The 22,448-nt window shown below is 42.1% G+C and overlaps 1 protein-coding gene across 4 annotated transcripts in view; it reads left to right on the top strand.

Annotated features, from left to right (window-relative positions):
- SDK1 (sidekick cell adhesion molecule 1) overlaps positions 1-22,448 on the top strand; it is a 727,049-nt gene that overhangs the window by 602,148 nt on the left and 102,453 nt on the right. For all 4 annotated transcript variants that reach the window (XM_075010599.1, XM_075010598.1, XM_075010600.1 and 1 more), the window contains 4 exons: positions 732-969; positions 9,921-10,036; positions 10,860-11,049; positions 14,140-14,238. In XM_075010599.1, coding sequence (XP_074866700.1) covers positions 732-969; positions 9,921-10,036; positions 10,860-11,049; positions 14,140-14,238 — 643 coding nt within the window. The remainder of the gene's footprint in view (positions 1-731; positions 970-9,920; positions 10,037-10,859; positions 11,050-14,139; positions 14,239-22,448) is intronic.

The raw sequence follows: 22,448 nt of genomic DNA on the forward strand, positions 1-22,448 counted from the left end.
TCTTACCTTCAAGGCCAACAAGTGAGTTCTGTGACCCTTTGGGAACTTCTTTCCAACTGAATGAAGATTACGTTTCTGGTCGTGCTGGGCTGCAGGATAGAATACTTGAAAACTATGAAATGTTAATGTACTTGTTGCTGCTGCAGTGTTGAATCTTGCTCATATTGGGTTTCAAACAGAAATGTTTTAAGGGGAATAATCTGCAGTTGGGTAGAACAGGTGATAACATTTCTGGGACAGCTTAATTTTTCTCTGAAGTGTGTGAAGCCGCTCAAGGAGTTGGAGTGTTAGAATAAATTCTTGTTTTATGGATTGATAGTCAGAGAGCCAGTGAAACCATCTGAGATACGTGATAAATTTATCACACGGCTCTGCAATTTATCACTATTTTCTGTTCCATGGTTCTGCAATTTACCATATTGGTATTACACCCTTCACTTCATAGATGTGGAGATATCTAGGTGTGAGGGGGCAGAGGGAAGTATAGTTTGCTGTAAGATATGTAGGGAGGGTGGCTTGGAAAAAACTAAAAGAATTTTATATACAAAATTTTAAAAATTATAACGGGTAAACAAAACAAGCTAACTCTCAATCGCTTGATCCCAAGAATTCTCTCAGCTTTTTGAATTATTCAAGTATGTGAGTACAAAAGGCAATGCCATATGGTTTGAAAAGCATAGCCGACCTATTCTATGCAATAATTGTCTGCTTTTCTTATTATTAATGACCAGCCTCTCTCTGATGCTCAATATAATGGCAACCCGGAGTCAGTGGGCTACAGGATAAAGTTGTGGCGTGCGGATCTGCTGTCTCCAGTACTGGTGAAGATTATCAGTGACCGGCTGGAGAGGGAATATACTGTTGAGGATCTGGAGGAGTGGGTAGAATATGAACTGCAGATTCAGGCCTTCAATGCCATTGGTGCAGGGCCATGGAGTGAAGTGGTGAGAGGTTGCACTCAGGAGTCTGGTAAGTCCCTGGCGTATATGTGCTTGTCTAAAGAAGGGGCTTGGTGCACTTCAGTATCTTCGGTCCTTTCCCTAAATCTCTCTGGTTGTAGGCACACTAGCCCCTCCTTTCGGAGGTAATGGTAATGTGTTACTTCGGACTATGCTAATGAGGCACTGCCAGTTTCGAAATGCATGCTGCCTGTGTAGCCGGGGGCCTTTTGAAATGACCCCCTGATTTCAAAAGCCCCGTCTTCCCAAAAGCAGATGGTAAGAAGGGGCTTTTGAAACCAGGGGGCCGTTTCAAAAGGCCCCTGGCTACACGGGCGGCATGAGTTTTGGAACCAGCTGTTTTGAAGAACACGCGGCCGCCATTACGCTAATGAGGCACTGCGTATTCATTATAGCACCTCATTAGCATATTCTGAAGTGCCATATTACCATAACCCCTCCAACAGGAGGAACTGGTGTGGCCACAGCCTCTCTTTTTCAGATTTACTAAGCCTAAGAAATTAAACTATATATTCACTGGTGGTTTAAAAAAAAAGACAGGCAGCTTGTTGGGGAAGATTTTAATGAAATAGTTTTCAACCAAACAGGAAATGCATGATCTGAGCAATCAGTGCCACCTTCCAGAATTGTGCCCATAGATTTGCATATGTGTAGCCCACATATACGCATGCTAACAAGAACACAGAAATTGCATCTGTTATACTAGTTTAGAGACATTGCAGTTGCCAGAAGTTAGTCTTTACAATATCAAAGCAGCAATGAATAACCAGTAACTCTGTAGCCACAGCAGAAGCCACAGGAGAAGGTAGTTATGTAAAGCTGCTAAGGGAACTTCAGACAAAGCTTCTTTCTCAGACCCAGCCTGCATGTCTCTGTAATTCCATTTTGTATTGCAGATGGAAAATTAGATGGAGAGTACCTACTTGTATAAAATATTAAATAGTAGAAGTAAATTATGGTTGCATTTGACCCATATTTAAGCAGTGCTCATGTTAGTTTTTTCCTTCCAAATCATTTATATTTGAGTAATTTGAAACTTAATTCTGTACATGCTTGTGTATTTGCACACCTGTGTGTATGTAAAGATACAAGAATGTGCAAAACTAGCAATGGCAGCAACAGGTGCTCAGTACCTTGCAGAATTTGGTCTTCTGGTTCAAGCAACTAATCTTTGAACTAACTGAAGGTAAAAGGCTAAACAACATATTTGAGCACCTTGCTTTTAAAGTGTTGGGTTTCATAGTAATTGGAATGTTGGTGCTAAGAGTTATTTTAAACAAGACATGTTTATAATGGAGTTTGAGATAGGATGATCAAGAATAAAATAGTTTTATAGTCCACTGTGTCATTATAAGGAGATAACTGCATTTCCTCTTTTCTCTGTTACTGTTCAAACAATTCCTCTGAAAAAGAACAGATACTGAGATTAAATGATTCCATAAAACCTGGGGATTATAGCAGTCCAGATCTTCCATTATAGATCAAAGGTTCTATGTGTATATCTGTGTTTTCTTTCCCAATATTAAAAAAATATTTAATTTGGAAAGTGATTCTAGCGGGGAAAGAATGAAAACAGAAATCAAAATAGTGCTGGGCCATAAGGAATAGTTGGTTTGTTTTCCATATATTTTCCTTGGTGCGTCTATGTGGTGTTAGAATAAAACATCTTGGTGCACAGTAGTCTACACTGGCCCCTCCCTTTCAAAAGATGCTGACATGAATATGCAGAACCTCATTAGCATAATAGCAGCCGCACACAATTCAAAAGTGCCGCTTTTGGAACGCATGCCACCCATGTAGATAGGGGTCTTTCGAAAGGACTCCCCTGCCTTTGAAAGCTCCTTCTTCCTAAAAAGCAAATAGGAGGAAGGGGCTTTCAAAGTTGGGGGTCTTTCAAAAGGCCCTCATCCACACGGGTGCAATGCATTCCAAAAGCAGCACTTTCAAATTGTGCATGGCTGCCATTGAGCTAATGAGGTGCTGACATGAATATGCATGATATACAGTACCTCATTAGCATCTTCCAGACACCCTCACTAACATGCTTCTTTCGAAAGGAAGGGGCTTGGTGCAGACACAACCTAAGGGTATGTCGACATGGCAAATTTATTTTGAAATAAGAGATGTTGTTTCAAAACTACTATACTAGCATCTATACAATGCAATCACTATTTTGAAATAATTTCAAAATAGTGATTGGCTTATTTCAAAATAGGTAAACCTCATTCTATGAGGAATAGTGCCTATTTTGAAACATTTATTTTGAAATAGGTTCTGTTAAGACAGGGAGTAGAGCTTTTTTCCAAAAAAGCCATAGTGCATCCAATGGCTCTATTTTGAAATACGCTCTATGTGTGTAGAAGCCATACTTCAAAATAGCTAAGTGCTATTTTAAAATGCATATTTTGTGTGTAGCAGCATTATTTTGAAATAGGCCGTTCCAGAAGAGAGCTTCTTGAATAGCTTATTTTGAAATAAGGCTGCTGTGTAGACATACCAAAAGGGGCAAGTGTTAGGCTATGCTTTCTCAGATGAAGAGACACAAGAAAAGACATGGTGGTAGAGTAACATGCTGTGTTGAAGACACAAACTTCATCAGGGCTGAATTTAACTTGATAGGCCTTGTATTTATGGGCATAGCTGAGCTAAAATTTGATTAGAGTACACCTAACGCCAGAGAGAGACAGGTCATTCAACACAAATGTGACAGGTCATTCAACACAAATGCGTGTCCAGTCAGCCTTTTCTTTCAGAGACTGAGCATAATCATCAGTTACTATGTTTTCAGAGGTAGATATGCTCATAATGCCTTGCAAAAATTTTTCCAACTTTCCTGTGAGGCAGGTAGAATATGGGTAAGAATTTATATTACAGATGGGAAGACAGCTTGATTTTTAACTGAAATTGTGGGTGTTTAACACTCTTGACAATAAGGCCATAGTTGTCTTGTCAATGGCCATACACTGGCCAAGTCAAGACTGTATTTCTCCACTCCCATTGCAAAGCTCTAACCACTAGCCCAAAGTGGCAGCCTGAGATGTGAGCTCACACAGTATATCTCAGTGCAGCTGGGAACATCTATGACCTTTATTAAAAGAAAAGTTGCATCTGGATGACTGTTCATTGTAAGATGTGTGATTATGTCACTGTTAGCTGAGCATGCATGCTGACAGTAAGTTGCATGTCACTGCTGCTACTCTGTGTTTTAATACATTTGATTATGAAGAAAGCTTGAGGCAACCAAGCAGACTGAACATGGAGAAGCAATACTGGGATTACTTGGGGGATAGATTAAGAGCAGACAATAGGAAGAATGAACACAGTGAAAGGAACATCCACATCCTGGATACAGGAATAGGTAGTGGAAGAAGGAGAGAAATGAATTTGGGCTTCAAAAAGGAGAGATTTTATTGATGTGAAATGTTTTCATACTCTGGGAATTTAAATAATTCAGGTAATTTCACAGTATAATATAATCACAGAATGACAATTAACTCACTCTGTTTCCACTCACTGTGATGGGAATTGGTTTTCAGGATTATATATTGCAACTACAGAAGTGCTAACTAGACCTTCACAGTGTTCATACAACCTTGATTTGAATGTGTCTTTCTTGATCCATAACCTCACATTTTCACAGAATTCATCTCAAATATGCCAGTCCCCTGCCTTAGTGTTTGTGGGCTCAGAATGCTCCCTGATTAGGTGGATGTGCGAAGCCACTTGTTCTGTAAAATCAGCTGCTACACAAGCATAGTCACGGATCTATGGGAGGATCAAGCTCTTAGTGTTTCAGAGACTGACCTTCATGAAACAGTTAAGATGCTGAGATAAAGCATTCCTTTATTGCAGAAGCAGGGCCAAATTCCCAGTTGGTGAAAAGAACCATTACATCATTTTAGCTGGTGGAGCTGTATCAATTTACACTATCTGAAGATATGGTCTCAAGTGCCCCTCCTTTAATAGGCAAAGAGGGTTTTGTGCTGCAACACTATTATTTTTGCCATAACCATAGGTCTGAACCCTCACCTCTAAATAACAGAAGTTGCACAAATTATCTTCCTTATTTTTACTTTAAAATGTGACAATGATTCAGTTGTCTTCTGTGTTCTATACATTAAAGTTTTGTTGCTATTCTCTCTCCCTGGGCCACCTTCATATGGCCCTACACCGTCTGTGCCCCTACCTCAAGGCTTTGTCTTAAAGTCTCTGTGGCACCCTATCCAGGGCTCTGGAGCTCTTAGCACCAGGCAAGCTCCGGTCTTCGATAGCCAACCCTTGGCCTCAATCCAATCTGCAGTAAGCTCTCCAGAGCGAGCTGTCCATGGTATTGCTGCTCTCTGTCATCCAGTCTTCACTCTTTGCTCTCCAAAGAGGAACTATGCGTCACTAGCCAGCTTGCTTTCTTTATACTGAGCCCTGATTGGCTGCCTCTCACACTGCCACTCCAGGGAGCTTAGAGGCCATCTCTACTGCCCTTTTCCTGGTGTAGCTCCACAAGCCGTCAGCAGGGGACTTTGGGGCCTAGTCTCCTACCTTCCCCCCACCATCATACACAGCTAAAGAGATGGACTATGAACTTTTGTCGCATTTTCATATAAAAATGTTTTGATCAGGACAGCCCACTGCAGTGAGGCACTCGAGGTTTTATGGGCAGAATGAAGCTGTGGTGATGGAAAACATAACTGCAAAACAATGAGCTTCTTCTAAGGTCGAGTGGAAAATACCAGTGGATTCTCTAATTTCCCATGTCTAGTCATAAAAGTACTCCATGCATCTAGCATTACTTCTGACTGCTTCCTGAAGAATAGTAGATTGACCCAACAGTTAGCTTGAACTTTTAATGTCTTCCACTTAATGCTGCACTTTTGAAACTTTCCAACATTGTATTCTGGTTGTGACATCTGATGAAAAACAACCATAAAGTCAACCACCTTATCACTAAACACAACACACAAACACAAACGTTCACATTCCCTAACTAATGATCATCTTGAATCTGGTTCCCCCTTAGAACAGAAACATGACCATCAAAAGAAGAATGCCAGTGGAATGCCAGAGCAGAGACAAACTAAAGATTTCAAAGCACATGACATATAAAAAGAGCTGCCATTTAGATGCTGTGCTTGCATTCCTAAGGTAATATTTGGGGAAATGTTTGCCCTGACCCTTACGGAGAGAGAGCATCAGGTGACTGGGCTAGTGAATCTTCAGAAGTGCAATTTCCTGCATTGTTTGCAGAGATGAAAGTAAGTGAATGTGCCCTGGTGCACTGCACCGGCAAGAGCTGGCTGATCTGTGGCAAAAGCCAGCAGGGAGCTCTTTAAAGAGCTGGCAGGGACCTGGGTTGCAATAGGACAGCACCTATAAGAAATTTTAAGTTACTTTCACCCCCTAATTGTTAGACTCCTGCTAGCAGTAACAAGTGATTGTATACACAACCTAAAGATGCATGTATACACACTGTGTGCACAATTGCAGCTTTGCCTTCTGTGAACTGCGGAGAACTTATGGCAGCTGACCAAAAACGCAAAGATTGTTTGTAAAATAAAGAAGTCTTCTCTTGATAAAAGAAAATTCAAAGCTGAACAAAAAAATCTGTGTGGCTTGAAGAGAGCTGCTTTTCTATACACTGACTCTGATTCCTCTTCCTCTCCTTTCAAAGTAATTCATGTGGGAGTAGCTCTTTGTGAAGATCTACAGATAAAGTTATGGCAGGTATCCAAAGACATTCATGGCTCCTGGCAACCTGTTTTCCTTTAACATAATTATATCCTTGTGGGGGATAAATCTAGAAGAAGATAAAAAACACTTCAGCACAGAGAAGGGAAAAAAAATCTGATTTCAGTCTGCTGCATTGTCATGTTATGGTGCTCTGTTTCTCATGTCCCAGGTAATTGGTAACAGGGAAATTGTTTCAGAAATGACTGTGTATGTGGTTAACCTTCAGTGCACAGGGGTGCGGGCCGGTGAATTTTTTTTCAATATATAAATTCTGCTGTCATACTCATTATACTGTTGTTGCTGCCTGCAGCCTCAAGAGCTTGCCCTCCTAACAGCTTTTCTCCTGCTTGCCTTTGGACTGCAAGGAGTGTGCTGGCTTTTTCAGGGGCATTGCGCTCCCTTGGTAATGCATTCAGAACCTCTCTCAAACCTTCTTTACCACATGTGCTTGTGTAACATTCTCCTTCTTGGCAAATGAATGTTCTTGCAAGCTTGACAGGTGTACCATGCTTTAAAAATGATTACGCCCTTCAGACATTAGACCTGCACATAAAAGAATGAAAGGGCCAAAATAAAATCTTGTTTGTTGAACCTTCAAGAGCAGCCCCCACTTTCAATTGCCTGACTGACTGGTGTTGCACTTGTGATTGTGTGGCTCTTCTGTGATGCCTGGAGAGGTAATAGAGGATGCAGAATCCCTCCACTCTCTGGTTGGTGGCAATTCAGTAATTTCAACTCCAGTCATATTTTTAGTTTAATGAGGCCGAACAATCACATTTTATAATTTAAGTCAGATAGGTAAGTCTTTCTTTTATAGCTGGCTGATCCAAGCTGAGCTCTGCAGTGATAGATCTGTAACTTTGTTGTTGTGTATACTGCAGTCTAATCTAAAGGCTTGGAGGTTGAAGCAGTCGTCAGTGAATCAGGAGGTCTGCGCTCAGTTCAGAGACTGGAATTATTGCCAGTTCTAACCAAGATGCTATTATTTCTTTTCAGATAGCCTTCTTGTTGGAACAGATTTGCACCTTCATATAAACTCACCGCATATAAGGATCTCTAGCTTTCAACACAGGGAAATAAAATGTGTGAGACAGAGATATTGAAAAAGCTTTGAACTGATACAAATATCTTACTTGATTCTAACTGTTGTAAAGTATATCGGATGCTGAACATTGAAATCCCAATTTCCATCTTTATTATTATTTCATAAAAATAAAACAATAAGCACCTAGGAATTGGCTGACCTTGATTTAGAATTTTGTTCTAGGGCGTAGTGGTCTCCAGGAAGAATTAGTGAGAAAATAGGAAGTATAGAAGGAGGTTTTGGAGTTAATTGATAAGCTGAATAGTAACAGGTCTCCAGGACCAGACGGTATTCACCCAAGGGTTCTGAAAGAACTCAAATGTGAAATTGCGGAGTTATTAACAGTGGTTTGTAACCTATCCTTTAAATCCGCTTCGGTACCCAATGACTGGAAGATGGCCAATATAACACCAATATTTAAAAAAGGCTCTAGAGGAGACCCTGGCAATTATAGACTGATAAGTCTAACATCAGTACCAGGCAAATTAGTAGAAACAATAGTAAAGAATAAAATTGCAAGGCACGTAGAAGAGCACGAATTGTTGGGCAAAAGTCAGCATGGTTTCTGCAGAGGGAAGTCGTGTCTAACTAATCTATTAGAATTCTTTGAAGGGGTTAATAAACATGCGGATGAGGGGCACCCAGTGGACATAATATACCTAGATTTCCAGAAAGCCGTTGACACAGTCCGACACCAAAGGCTTTTATGTAAATTAGGCGGTCATGGGATAGGAGGAAAGATCCTTTCATGGACTGGGAATTGGTTAAAAGACAGAAAGCAAAGGGTTGGAATAAATGGTAAATTTTCACAATGGAAGGGGGTAACTAGTGGTGTTCCCCAGGGGTCAGTCCTGGGACCGATCCTGTTCAACTTGTTCATCAATGATCTAGAAAATGAGGTAAGCAGTGAGGTGGCAAAGTTTGCAGATGACACCAAGTTGTTCAGGACAGTCAAAACCAAAAGGGATTGTGAAGAACTACAAAAAGATCTCAGCAAACTTAGTGATTGGGCAGCAAAATGGCAAATGAAATTTAATGTGGGTGAGTGTAAGGTAATGCACATTGGAAAAAATAACCCAAATTACACGTACAACATGATGGGGTCAAATTTAGCTACGACAGATCAAGAAAGGGATCTTGGAGTTATAGTGGATAGTTCTCTGAAGACATCCACGCAGGGTGCAGCGGCAGTTAGTAAAGCAAATAGGATGTTAGGAATTATTAAAAAAGGGATAGATAATAAGACAAAAGATATCATACTTCCCCTATATAAAACTATGGTACGCCCACATCTTGAGTACTGCGTGCAGATGTGGTCTCCTCACCTCAAAAAAGATATATTGGCATTAGAAAAGGTTCAGAAAAGGGCGACTAAGATGATTAGGGGCTTGGAACGGGTCCCATATGGGGAGAGGCTAGAGAGACTGGGACTTTTCAGTCTGGAAAAGAGGCGATTGAGGGGCGATATGATAGAGGTATATAAAATCATGAATGGTGTGGAGAAAGTGAATATAGAAAAATTATTTACCTTTTCCCATAATACAAGAACTAGGGGACACCAAATGAAATTGATGGGTAATAGGTTCAAAACTAATAAAAGGAAATTTTTCTTCACTCAGCGCACAGTCAACCTGGGGAACTCCTTGCTGGAGGAGGCTGTGAAGGCCAGGACTCTGTTAGGGTTTAAAAAAGAGCTCGATAAATTTTTGCAGGTTAGGTCCATAAATGGCTATTAGCCAGGGGTAAAGTATGGTGCCCTAGCCTTCATAACAAGGGCAGGAGATGGATGGCAGGAGATAAATCACTTGATCATTGTCTTCTGTTCTCCTTCTCTGGGGCACCTGGCATTGGCCACTGTCGGCAGACAGGATACTGGGCTGGATGGACCTTTGGTCTGACCCAGTATGGCCATTCTTATGTTCTTATGTTATTATGAGGGATAGAGCTGGGAGAAATATAGGGTGAATTTCAGAGAAAATGGTCTTTGATCTGTTTTAGGTTATACAGAAATCTTACAATGGTTACTGAAAACTAGACTAAACAAAATAGAAGCCAATGCTCTGTAGGGAACAATCCTGAGCTGACAGGGTGCTGGAGCATGTGACCTAATAGGAAGACCTATCTCTAACATCTATGATTCCGTATGATTACAGTTCCTTCTGCTCCCCCTGAGAATGTATCAGCTGAAGCTGTAAGCTCCACCCAGATCCTACTGACATGGACCTCAGTACCTGAATCAGAGCAGAATGGACTTATCCTGGGCTACAAGGTACACATCTAAGGTTTCAGTCTATTAAGGGTTTTAATAAATTTGCTGGGCCATTTTTCCATTTCCTATTATTATCTAACAGACACACATTAATATACCCAGTTCTCCTTTGAGAAGGGTCAGAAAAAATGTGCTCTTTCTTCAATGGAGGGATCTGATTGGTTTAGAGTATGTCTGCACTTGAAGCTGAAGATATAAACTATACAAGCTCTGATCAGGCTAGTGTGCTAACAACAGAGTGATGCCAAGGTGACATAAGCATCAGGAGGGGACTAGCTATCTGAACTTCATGAGATGGGTATATACTCAGGATAGCTAGCTTACTGCTGCTCCCATCATACGTCTACATTCTGTTTCTTGCACACTAACTCAGCACAAGCATGGGTACATATCCTTGAATTGAAATTTACACCCACAGCTCAAAGCAGAGACCATAGAAAGGAATATCAGGAACAGGCCTTCTCATACTCACCTCATCATCCCAGATCATTGCAGTTCAATCACCAGACATGAGAGCAATGTATCCTGAAGAGTTCCATTGTTTCCTGACAGTGTCTTCTGTCTTCTGAAGTCAAAATGTCTCAGGTTCCCATATGCAATATCCCTGATTTCCCTTCATGTATCCAGAAGTTCATGGCTTACCCTCCATGTTATGTATAGCCAGTACTCATGTCCGTGGGATCACCTGTTTGCTCAGTGTGAAAGAGTGCATTTGAATCTGTTGCTTTATGTTTTAAGATCAGGAAGAACCCAAAATACATAGTCTTTTGAAGTTCTTACAGTTAATGATAGCCATACTTTTTCTATGGTGTTTATTCCTCAGATTCTGTTTAAAGCAAAAGATTTGGACTCTGAGCCAAAGACCCAAATAGTGAGAGGTAACCACACCCAGTCTGCCCTGTTGGTGGGCTTGCGGAAATATGTACTTTATGAGATTCAAGTGCTGGCATTCACGCGTATTGGAGATGGGGTCCCTAACTTCCCTCCAATCATGGAGAGGACCAAGGATGATGGTGAGTTGATGGATCACTCAGTGTTCTTCCCATTCATTCTAGCATTTCTTTTAAAGGCAAAGCTGTTTTCATTATGCAAGCTTCAAAATACAGCCTAGATTTGTGTACAATTCTGCATATAAAGAATCTAATACCTGGCTAGTGTCAATTAGCACAACATTGGGTGCCAGTTGGGGTTCTGAGCCCAAAAACTGAAAATATATTTTCCACATACTTGATAAAAGCAAAAAACCTCATTTCTCGCTCATTAAATCCTCATCTAGCTAGTTCCAGGCTGAAGTGAATTTGACAGCCCAATTATGCACTTCTACAGAACTGCAATCTTAGCACTAAAAAACCAAAATGCTATAATAGCACACAATAAATAATTCTATCCTTGACTAAGCCTGAAGGAGATATGGAGTTTGGCATTCCCAGTAAGTGAATCTGTAGCAATGGTCTGCATTCCCTATGCTGTTTTTGCTGGGAAAGGTACTTTGACTGGACATCAGGGAATGAATGAGAGAAATCCAAATGCGCGCATGGGGACAGGGAAGAATCCCCCTTCAGTTCTCTGCTCTGTCATTGGCTGGGTAAGAGAGGAGGAGGACAGTTGACTGCTGCGTGCCCCCTCCCCCATTGCCTTTTTAGCCAGCTGCTTGGGTAGCCCTTGGTAGAGCCCTACAAATCATGGCTATCTGCTTCATATCCATGGAGAGTGGAGTAGCTAGCAACCGCAGGGCTGTCCCCTTCCTCCCCCTGCCAGTCAGAGGTTCCAGGGAAGGTCCCTGCACTGCCACAGGGATAGGATACAAGAAACTGTCCCACATCTCCCTGCAAGAGGGGCAAAGGGTCAGCCCTGTCCAATTTCCTACACACACACACACATACCCTGCCACTGCCACTGACCTGTAGAGCCCTTTATGCCCAGTCTCTGCTGCCCCTTACCCCCCAGTTCCTGCTGCCTGCCTCTTCCCTATACAATGTCGCTGGTCTGTTCTCCCTCAGTTCTCCATTCCAGATTTGTTGTACAGATACAAGTAAAATCCTGGGTTGGCCACACTGATCACTGCAGAAGTCACAGAGGTCACGAAAAGTCATGGAATCTGTGACTTCCTCAACCTCTGTGATAGAGATGGAGCCATACTTACAACGCTCTTCTGATTGTTGACTCCTCCCAACTTGCAGCTGGTGTCCAGGGGTAAAGATGAGAGAAGCCAGTTTCCAGACCTTGCTTTCATGAAATGAAGGAACTTTGAAGACTCTGACTGAGTTTCTCCTTCTCATGTTTTTTTTGTGGCCTCTGTTACTACACCCTACTTGCACAGATGATCACACTGAAGAACTTTCATAAATGAACTGAACAGGGAGGATGTATCTCAAGTTTTGTTTTTTTTTTTGGTTTGTAGTAAAAGCCCTGTAACCCTCAACAGAATAAATTCATTAAAGGCGTGGTATGTGAGATCTGGGGCAGGTAGTGTACTGACCCTCTCCAAGGCATAGTTAGGAAAGTTACAGCCTGATGTTTAAACCCATCCCACGTGTCTTTCAATCATCCACCTGCTTGTTCTGGTCAATACGAGATTGACCTTTAAAAAGTGATTGTATAGGCTTCTCTTTGTAGTACCCCGTATACTTCCTATGAACACAGAGATTCCTTTGTGCAGTTTGATTGTGCTGAAAGGACTAGAGCCAGACCCTACTTCTGTTTTACCATGTCTGCATGGCAAGAGCATTCCTGATGTAGTGTCATCAAGGTTTACATCAGCAGTAATAATATTTTTTGGGTTTACAGATGTCAGACACTTTAAAGGCTACTGTTTTCTCTGCATTTTAATAGAGTTTAAGCAAGTATAAAGAATGTGTCAGTTGAAAACTCTATTTTATTCATTTTAATAAATATAAATAAAAATAAAAACCCAAATCCTTTTGGATCTAAAGCTCCCAACAGAAATTAAATAACTGTAGACTTCCATAAGCAACTCAAGTGAAGTAATTAAATTGGACTGAGAACACATTCAGACTCCTGATTTAGTACAATATTTTCTGCAGTCTACAATGAAGCACTAAGGATGTGCCTTGCACAGAGGACAAGTGCAATTACCCCCCAGTCATAGCTTTAGTCTTTCTCCTAACACACAGGCATGCAGTAACTTGGCCTTTTTCTAAGAGATGAAGCAGACAGGAGATTACTGTAGTAAAACTCTACTGGGAGATGGTGCATTCACTGAATTCCATAAACCAGAATGTAATGAGAAATGTTTAAGGGGGTTTATCAAAGACAAGCTCATTATAGCAGTTCTCTCCTAAAGTACATGTTGGCAAATAACACAAATTGTTCTTCCATCTCCAAACTCCTGACATAAACATGTTGTGTCTTCTTGCAGTTCAAGTTAATTAAAAGTATCATCGGTGAGTGTGCAGGTGGGATTTGCACTGCTGAAGAATTTCAGAGCCTGTGTATTTATGAATTTGCATACACTCACCTTGTGACCCTGAGATGGACAGCCTGGAAGTCTGCCATCTCTGTTAATGGGCTTCTGACTTCACAAAGGTTCTCTGGTTAGACAAAGGTTTATAAAACACGTATGTAAAAGCAGAAGGGAGTTCAAAGGAAGGGGTGCCAGTGCAGTTAGATGTTATTCCGTCTTAACAGGCATAAAGGGGATTAAACTGACACGTTATCTCTCAGTAAAGGTAGCTCAGTGCTTTACAGCATAGAATATAATCAACTGTGTAGTGACTTAGATGAAGTGTATAATCTGATTGGCTCACAGGGATACCCAGCTATGCCGTTATGAGATCATTCTCACTAAGGTCAAAACTCATTTGTCAAAGCAGCCTTGGAATGCACTTTTATAGCTGCAGCACATTCTAGGGTATGTGGTTGCAGTGTTATATTTCCTATTCTGTGGTATTAGAGACACTCAGCCTTTCACCAAATTCCTCACAATAAAACCAGTGTGAGCATGTACAACATCATATGCTCACAGCCATTTCTGTAGTACTGCTTAGATACTGTTTGGCCTGACTTCTGTAGAAATCAGACAGAGAAGTCTTTAAACAAGTGGCTGTCACAGAACTAGCTTTTGTGATTTCTGTTCTTTTCAGCCCCAGGACCCCCTGTGAGGCTGGTGTTCCCTGAAGTGAGACTGACAGCTGTACGAATTGTATGGCAACCACCGGAGGAACCCAATGGAATTATTCTGGGTAAGAGAGAAGCAACATTTACATTTCCAAATACAATGGTCAAGAAGAGGTGGAGAGAGAACAGCAGGCGAACAATGAATAAGAATAGGTGCTTTTTCTTCCTCTTTCAGTACTAGATAGGGAAGCTAAGTCGGTTAATAGATAAAATGTATATTGCTGTCAACTGAGAACTGTGGTACTTCTTGGTGTGGTGTGGAAGGATCAGTGAGATTCTGTAACACTCTTCTGATTCAGGGTGCCTATTTGCATAAGTCAGATCCACATGGCAGGTACACCGACACTGTGGGGCAAAGATGACAACTTCCTCAGGGCTGGGTGATTCAAAAGGGCACAGGATTCCCACACATTGCGCTGTTATTGGGGCAGTGGTGGTGGCTGGAGCCTCAGGACATTTGAATTGTAGCTGCCTGGCATAGGCATGGCATGCTTCAGGTGGCACTGAGAGCTGCCTGGGGGAGGCTAGCCTCAGCCCCACTTCTTCTGATGGACACCTGCCTCTTCACCTTGCCCAGGGGACTGGCAAGTCTTTCAGCCCCACTGTCTCATGGCACTGTATTTTAATTGTCTCCCATTTTGTTGTTTTGTATCCTTTTTGAATGAGTATTTGCGGAATTTCCTACTACAGGTTGAACCTCTCTAGTCTGGCACTCTTTTGTCCAGCAACATCTGTGATCCATTATGATTTTAGTTAGCTGGACCAGTCCTGGGTCTCAGTGTTCTGAGCTGTTATTTAGCTGTAATGTACACCTCAATGTCTTCTAAGAGCCCAGTAAGCAGTGCAAATGTTGGTAAGGTGCTAGACAATATTGACCTCCCATGGTCTGACGAATTCTCTCCTTCTGGATAGCTCAGGTCTAGGACAAGAGCGTGCAACCTGTACTCTATGTAGTGGGAGAGTGGGGTTTCCTCTCGCAATGCCAGGAGCTCTTAAGCTCTTAGTTGTGTGTGTTCTTGTGTTTTGCTTTATTGCATTTCTTTGGACAATACCATCTGTCATGTCACAAGGAGTTAACTCACAATTAGCTGCTGCTGTTGCTCTTGATGAAAAGCTAACTCAGTGAAAGAATCTTTTACACCAGCTTCTCAGAATGGCTTTCCAATACCCGAACCAGCAGTCACTTGTATTGACTACTTGGGATTGGTATGAAGATGTCTACAATATATTAATCCATTCCTGCCTGTAGTAATAACTATTGAGTAGTTAAAACAGTTTTGTCTTCAGAATTCTGGATAAATGTTTATAATCCTCCCACCAGCTCTGGCAGGTAGTTCTGGACGCTAATTCCCATTTTAAGCATGGAGAAATTGAGGGCCTGACTCCTCATTTTGTACTCATTATTTCAGTCTGCTGCCTCCATTCTGTTATTAGTGTTACCTGGCTTTGCTGTAGTTTTGGTTTGCGTATAGAATGAGATTATTTCACATAGCATTAGGATAATTTTAAAGTAGGGCCCATAGTTTAGATTATACTACGTTGAGAGTATCCCTTTAAATTACAGGCTATTTTTGCATTTTATTAAAATCTTGAGTCAGTAGCTGTAGAAAGCATTTTGCTCAGGTTCATGGCCTCCCAAAGTGTTCAAGAGAGGAGACCCTGGCACCTGAAGCAGCCAAAAAGTCATCAAATGTGATCTGAAAGTAATTGCTGCAGGGGTCACCTGAACACAAGAAGAAAAGTCGTTGCATGTAAGTTGGAAGCAGTTAGTTGTCAGAGACTGAATTGTGCAGTTTAAGGTGTTGGATGTGTGTTTTGACTGGGAAGAGGGGTGTTTAAATGAAGGAATATTACTTCCTATCTAGTTATTTCCAATGGAATCTAGCATATGAAGCCTAGGACATGTCTACCAAAAAAACAGATTAAAATGGGGAACTATAAAGAAAGACTTTATAAAATGTGCCTCCTCTGTCACACTGTACTTCACTGCTGATCTTGGCCTTATCCATTTAGTCCGTAATCTCTTTACGGCCAGGGACTGTCTCTTATTCTGTGTTCACCATGTCTCGCATACTGTACCTCATTGGCTCTTAGGCATTATCTCAATAGACATGGTAAATAAAAATATAAGGGTCCAAGGAAGAAAGTAGTTACTTAGCAATGTCAGAATGAAAGGATAAAAATTACCCTTACAGGGCATTTCTGATGCCTCCTAACAAAAGAAGTGTACCTCAAATGAACATGGAAAACATCATAGCGTTGTAACAGTTAGAAAATGAGTTACAAATTGCTCTTTATTCCTGTATTGTTTTTTTAAATCTTCTTACTGCAGTGAACTTTTAGAAAGGCACTGTACCCACCACAGGCAAGTGTACTGAGCTGGAAATGGTGGTGAAAATAGGTTAATACAGTTCTGTGGGGCACCTTGCAAGCTGTCAGTGGTGCTGGATAGAGAAAATGTCGTCTTTTTCCCCAAGAGCAGCATTACATTCAAAGGCACAGCATCAATGTTCCTTCTCTGCCAGTGTGGCCCTCTGAGCATACAAACACCTTTGTAGCTAACATTTTTGTAATCTATATTAAAACATGTTCTAGCATTTCAAAGAGGGATTAGCAGCATGAAAAACTGGCAGGCGCCTAGAGGGAAAAACACTTGTTTGTTTAAATATTTTACTACAGAGAGCTACAGATATTTGTAACTCCCCTTTTTGGGATTGCTGAAGTAACCACCTGGGCCTCTACGCTTCTTCCGTCTCTTCATTCCACCCACTTGCCATGACAGGCAGTTCCTTTGCACAATATTTAAACAAAGCAATGCACTACTCTGGCAATGTGCTTGTCATATCTGTGAGTGTTCACTGAAAATGAGAGCTCATTCGGCACCCTTCCAGTCCCTGATTATTATTCCTCATGGTATCTTTCTATCTAACATTTACCTGAAGCTTAGTGCAAAACTGTGTGTAAGGACTCATCTGAGAATTAGAACAAAAATTGTATGTAATCCAGGTTTGCATATTCACATTTTAATCCTGTATTGCATTTACACACGCCCTGGCCCTTAAATGGAGAAAGTGATAAAATAAACAATCTGGAAAGCTGCTGCACCAGGCAAGCTGTAGCCTCCCAATACCATTCAGCTTTTTCTATGTTCTGTGACAAATAAGTATGTGTTTATACCTTTCTAATTCATTGTAGCCTATGTGAGCAGGTGCTGTCAGTTGTAAAGGTTTTCATACGGTGATGAGCTTGAAAGATGTGTTCACTGTCTGTAGTCATCCTCCTGCCTGTTTCCTCTGCGGACTCAAATGATTGTGTGACAGTGACCTAACATTTTACAGGCAGTTTGAACTGCTGTCTTTTGTTCAGTTCAGACTGCACAGGCACACGAAACTGATTGCAGACACACAAAAAGTATTTTGAAAGATGCTCATACAAGTGTGAGCACAGTCATCGGGGAGGAGGTTGTGGGAAACGCTCAAGGAATGTAACTGTTTTTTATTATGCGCTGCAGACATGATCCAAATCTCTCTGAAGGGCTGTCCGTAGGGTGCTGTGGGGGCCCAGGGCAAGCCCACTGTATGGGGGTCCCCTTCCCTTTTTTATAGAAATGAAATCTGGTTACTGTGAACTTCAAGGGGCAGCTGTTAACTACAGGTAAAATATTGGTAACACGATTATCTTTTTCTGATTTGTCCTCCTTGCTTACTGTTTTTGGTTCTCTGTGTCTTAAATATTGAGTCTGTTCTGGTCTGGATATGGTCTGAAGAAGTGGGTCTGTCCCATGAAAGCTCACCTAATAAACTATTTTGCTAGTCTTTAAAGTGCTACTTGACTGCTTTTTGTTTTGATAGTGTATAGACTAGCACGGCTTACTCTCTGTTACTACCCAGCTGTATAGTTATGTTATATTGCAGCTCTTTTTTGTATTATCAATGAAGTTCATGTAACTAAAAAACCCTCACTGATCAGTGTCTGAAATCCACTTTCCTGGGCTTTCTTGCTGCAAACTCCGTTATGAGATCTTGGTAATCAGGTTTGATGCTACTTTCTTCTCCATGGATAGAAGGGCCAGTGCATCCAGCCTCTCTGGAGGCATGGGCTATGTCTACACTGGAGCAATCAGTTGACAGAAGTTTTTGTTGGACGATATCTTCTGACAAACTTCTGTTGACAGATCATAGCCAAATTACTCAGCAATCTGCTTTCTGGACAAAACAGCCAACTGCAAGTACATCAGACAGGGCTGCCTGGTGTCCTGGAAGCCCTTTTTGTCAACAGAAGGCCCCCTGCAATCCCCAGAGGCAGATTTCCAAGCTGTCAGAGAAGCCATTCAGATTTTATAGCACTTAAGAGAGGTTGCATTTTAAAGCTGATAAAATGGTGGGAGTTAGTGGAAACTGTCAATTGTTTGTTTGTAATTCACCAGCCCTGGGGTGGGGGGGTGGAGTTATGGGTCCCTAGGTCCTGATACTGTAGGGAGGGGAACCCCAAGGCTGGAGGAGAGCTGAAAAAGAGGATTCTGAGGCTGGGGGTGATAGGAGCTGCCTGATGGCCATGACACCTCCCCACACACCTCCCCCCCACATGCAGAGTGTTGGGAGAGGGGAGAAAGGGCAGTTGGAAGTGGGAGGAGAGGGACACTGGGGCCCACCAGTTTTGTGCTATAAGTGATGGGCCCTGATGGTGACTGGCTGGTGGCACTCACCGGTGCTAGGAGGGGGCTCCTGTCCTGGTGGAGGGTCCCACTGCCAGAAAAGGAGAAGGTCTGTCCCTCAAGGCAGAAGTCTTGAAAGGTTGGGTCGGGGCAGGCCAGTGCAAGCTGCCTTGTGCGGGCTGCTGGAGTGACAGTAGTAGGGTGGATCACTAGGACCCTGTGGCAGCCAGTAGGTAAGGCAGATAGGGGGGCTGCAGGACAAAAAAAATGAATGCACCAGCCTCTCCCTGCTCCCTCCCCCATGCCTCTGAAGTGCAGGTCCCAGTGTGGTTTCCCCCACTTGGTCCTATAGTTGGGACAACTCTACCCACTGAAGTTAATGGAAAATCTCCCTTGGATATCAGAGGGTTTTGGGTCAGGCGCTATGTGGGAAAAGAGTAAGGAAAATCCTGAAATACCCTAAAGTTACAGTTGTGAGTCCTGGCTCCTTCTACCGTCACCTCTCTTGGGTAGGGACCTATGTGCCTCTCCCTCTGACTGAGGTTTTTCCAAGCTGCATGGCTCCCCGCCTGCATTGAGGTATTTCCAGCAAGTCAGGCGACCTAAGCAGACCAGTGTCCATATCTCTCCAAAGGCTACAGACAGCTGTAAATGAAAATCATTACCAAACTCTTTGTAGTCAAATACACTTGTTCTTAAGTTTAAAGCATTGCAGAGAAAATATGAAAAAAAATGAACCTAGACACATACCAAAAGCTTACAAAAAATCACTTCCCACCTAATCTCAGGCTTTGGTAGGTGTCAGTCCTTCAAACCCCACATCTGTATTTCCCCCCCAACTTCAAGTTTATTACAAGGTCAGATTCAAAACCAGAACAGCAGAAGTAGTTCAGTCTTCTCTTTGTAGAGTTTGAGCCTTTGATCTTGGCCTCACAGGACAGGTGATCTAAAGGTAATCAACCTTTCCACAGGACATAGCTTCAGGAGGCTGGGGGTTTTGCATAACTGTGGGTGGACAATTAGCATTTACCTCTCTGCATGTATTCTGCCATCAACCTAGCTATTGCTTCTTGGGGAAGTTGATGACCTACACTGATAGGAGAAGTGGTGTTTTAAATGTAGACAAGCCCCTAATTCAATAAGGTCTCCCAAGGATATTGCAGGAGATTGCCATATCTGTCATGGTTACTGTGATTGGTCATCTGGAATATTACTCTTTTAGAGTATCTTCCCCTTCCAGAAGACTTACTTGTGTGAGACTTACACGTCTTTTAAAGTTTTTACTCTTTTTCCTCATGACCCTCTGGTTTCTTATATCTCTATTAAAAAAAAACTTCTAATCATAACCCTTGTGTAAGTTTTCTTTCATTCTGCATTTAAGTTTTATTCATATTTTCACTGACTCTGTTCAATAATCTTTCCAGCTCTCCTCTCTGCCAGATTTCTGGGCTCTCTTATCCTTAGTTACTTTCTGAGCTTCTTTGTTCATCTGCAGCAGCCTTTATAGCTCCTATCGCAATTATTGTTATCTTGCTTCCTAATGCCCTGAGGCATGTATTAATTTCACTTTGAACACTTTCCATTTACCTTCGATTGATTTGCCCTGAATTCACCCAGCTCCTCCTGCATTCTTGAATCCTTTTGTTGCTGAAATTCATCAACCTCATCATTTCACCATTTTGATGTCACTTCAGCTGTAATGCTTACACAAGCTCAACTGTGGCTTAGACCTCCAGGCTTCAGATATAGTTTCTGTGTCACTCCAAAACAAGACACAAATTGCTCTTCGGGATACGGTATCTCCTGGGAACTTTGGAACACCAAAGGATGGCATAGGAGTGATCAACAAAACCAAAACCACATATTCCAACAATCTTGCAGGTGCTTTAGTGATAACAAAATGAGCTGGATGTTGTGATAGCATATATACATTTCACTCAGGGTGGTAGGAGTACTGAATGGAAAGAACACTTGGATTTCTGAGGAAACATCTAAGGTTATGTCGCCACTCGGCTAAGAAAGTCGATTGCAGACAGACAATTCTAGCTATGGCAATTGCGTAGCTAAAATTGACATATCTGTGCTTGGCTAACTTGGCTGTCTATGTTGGTGAAGGTTGACAGAAGAGTTTTTCCTGTTGACCTCCCTTACTCATCACATCTCGCAAGGAGTTCAGGGGTTGACTGTGATCCCTGAGAGGTTGATTTCATGCATCTCTACTAGACGCACAAAATGGAATCCCGGGAGATAGACTCACAGCTCCTATGTGTGTCCCCTACTTACACCTCTTGTGCACTTGGGCCCCACACTTACCCATTCCTCCCCCACCCTTCCAGCACTTTTGAAACATGCAAATTATGTGATTTGCACTCCATTTCCACTTCTTGCCCTCCCTCCCAGTGTCGGAATGCCGTGAGCAACTGATTTGCAGTGTTACACCTCTGGGAGGGAGCAGGAGGAGCAGTGACAGAGCATGAATCAGGTGATTAGTGGCACTCCAAAAATGCTGGGAAGGAGATGGGAGGCTCCAATGCCTAGTGTGTAAGAGGCATGTGGAGAGGAGGGCAGATGGAGGTCCATGGGCTGCAGGTTGTCCGCCACTGATCTAAGGGAAGACGGTTGGAGTCTCTGCTTGCAACTCTTTTCGAAACCACAAAGAAGAGAGAGGTTTTCCCAGACTGCCAGCCAGCCCACAAATACGGGAGAGAACGATAACTGGTATTTTTTCAGATTGCACTGAAGGCATTTGTGTAGCTATCAGAGACAAATGAGTTTACCTCTCAATCTTCTAAATAGTTAAAATTCTCATTACTCCTAATGCTAGTTTTTCTTCTAAAAATTCAATTATTATAATTCCGTGTGTGTCAACCTTTTTTCTTGATTAATTTGTACATCTGTTTATCATTAGTCTTACCACTTAGTAATCTAAGCACTTTTTTCTTTGCATTCCTGTCTAATACTTACAACTTTATTTTATAGTTCTGTGGGATTAGAACAGGGAGGAAAGTGCCCCAAAATAATTTGCTTTTGATAACATAATTTACCCTTTAACAACTACATAGAATGAGTTTGCTTTTCTTTTAATATTCCATGTTTTTCCTGCAGGCCCATCTTGCTGTTTTACTACTTGTTCTTGGCTATGTCTACACTAGCCCCAAACTTCGAAATGGCCATGTAAATGGCCATTTCAAAGTTTACTAATGAAGCACTGAAATACGTATTCAGCGCCTCATTAGCACGCGGGTGGCCGCAGCACTTCAAAATTGATGCGGCTCGCCGCCGTGCAGCTCGTCCCGACGGGGCTCCTTTTCAAAAGGACCCTGCCTACTTCGAAGTCCCCTTATTCCCATCTGCTCATGGGAATAAGCCACGTGGTGGCGAGCCGCATCAATTTCGAAGTGCCGCGGCCGTCTGCATGCTAATGAGGCACTGAATACGTATTTCAGCGCTTCATTAGTAAACTTCGAAATGGCCATTTACATGGCCATTTCGAAGTTTGGGGCTAGTGTAGACACGGCCCTTCTCTTCTCTTCTTGTACTTCTTTAGCTATCTTGGCTTCCTCCTTCTTCATCACTTTTGCTGCTGTATAAATTATACAATGTGTTCTTTTTACTGTTTCT

The sequence above is a fragment of the Carettochelys insculpta genome, chromosome 16 (assembly GCF_033958435.1).
Source record: "Carettochelys insculpta isolate YL-2023 chromosome 16, ASM3395843v1, whole genome shotgun sequence".
NCBI lineage: Eukaryota > Metazoa > Chordata > Testudines > Carettochelyidae > Carettochelys > Carettochelys insculpta.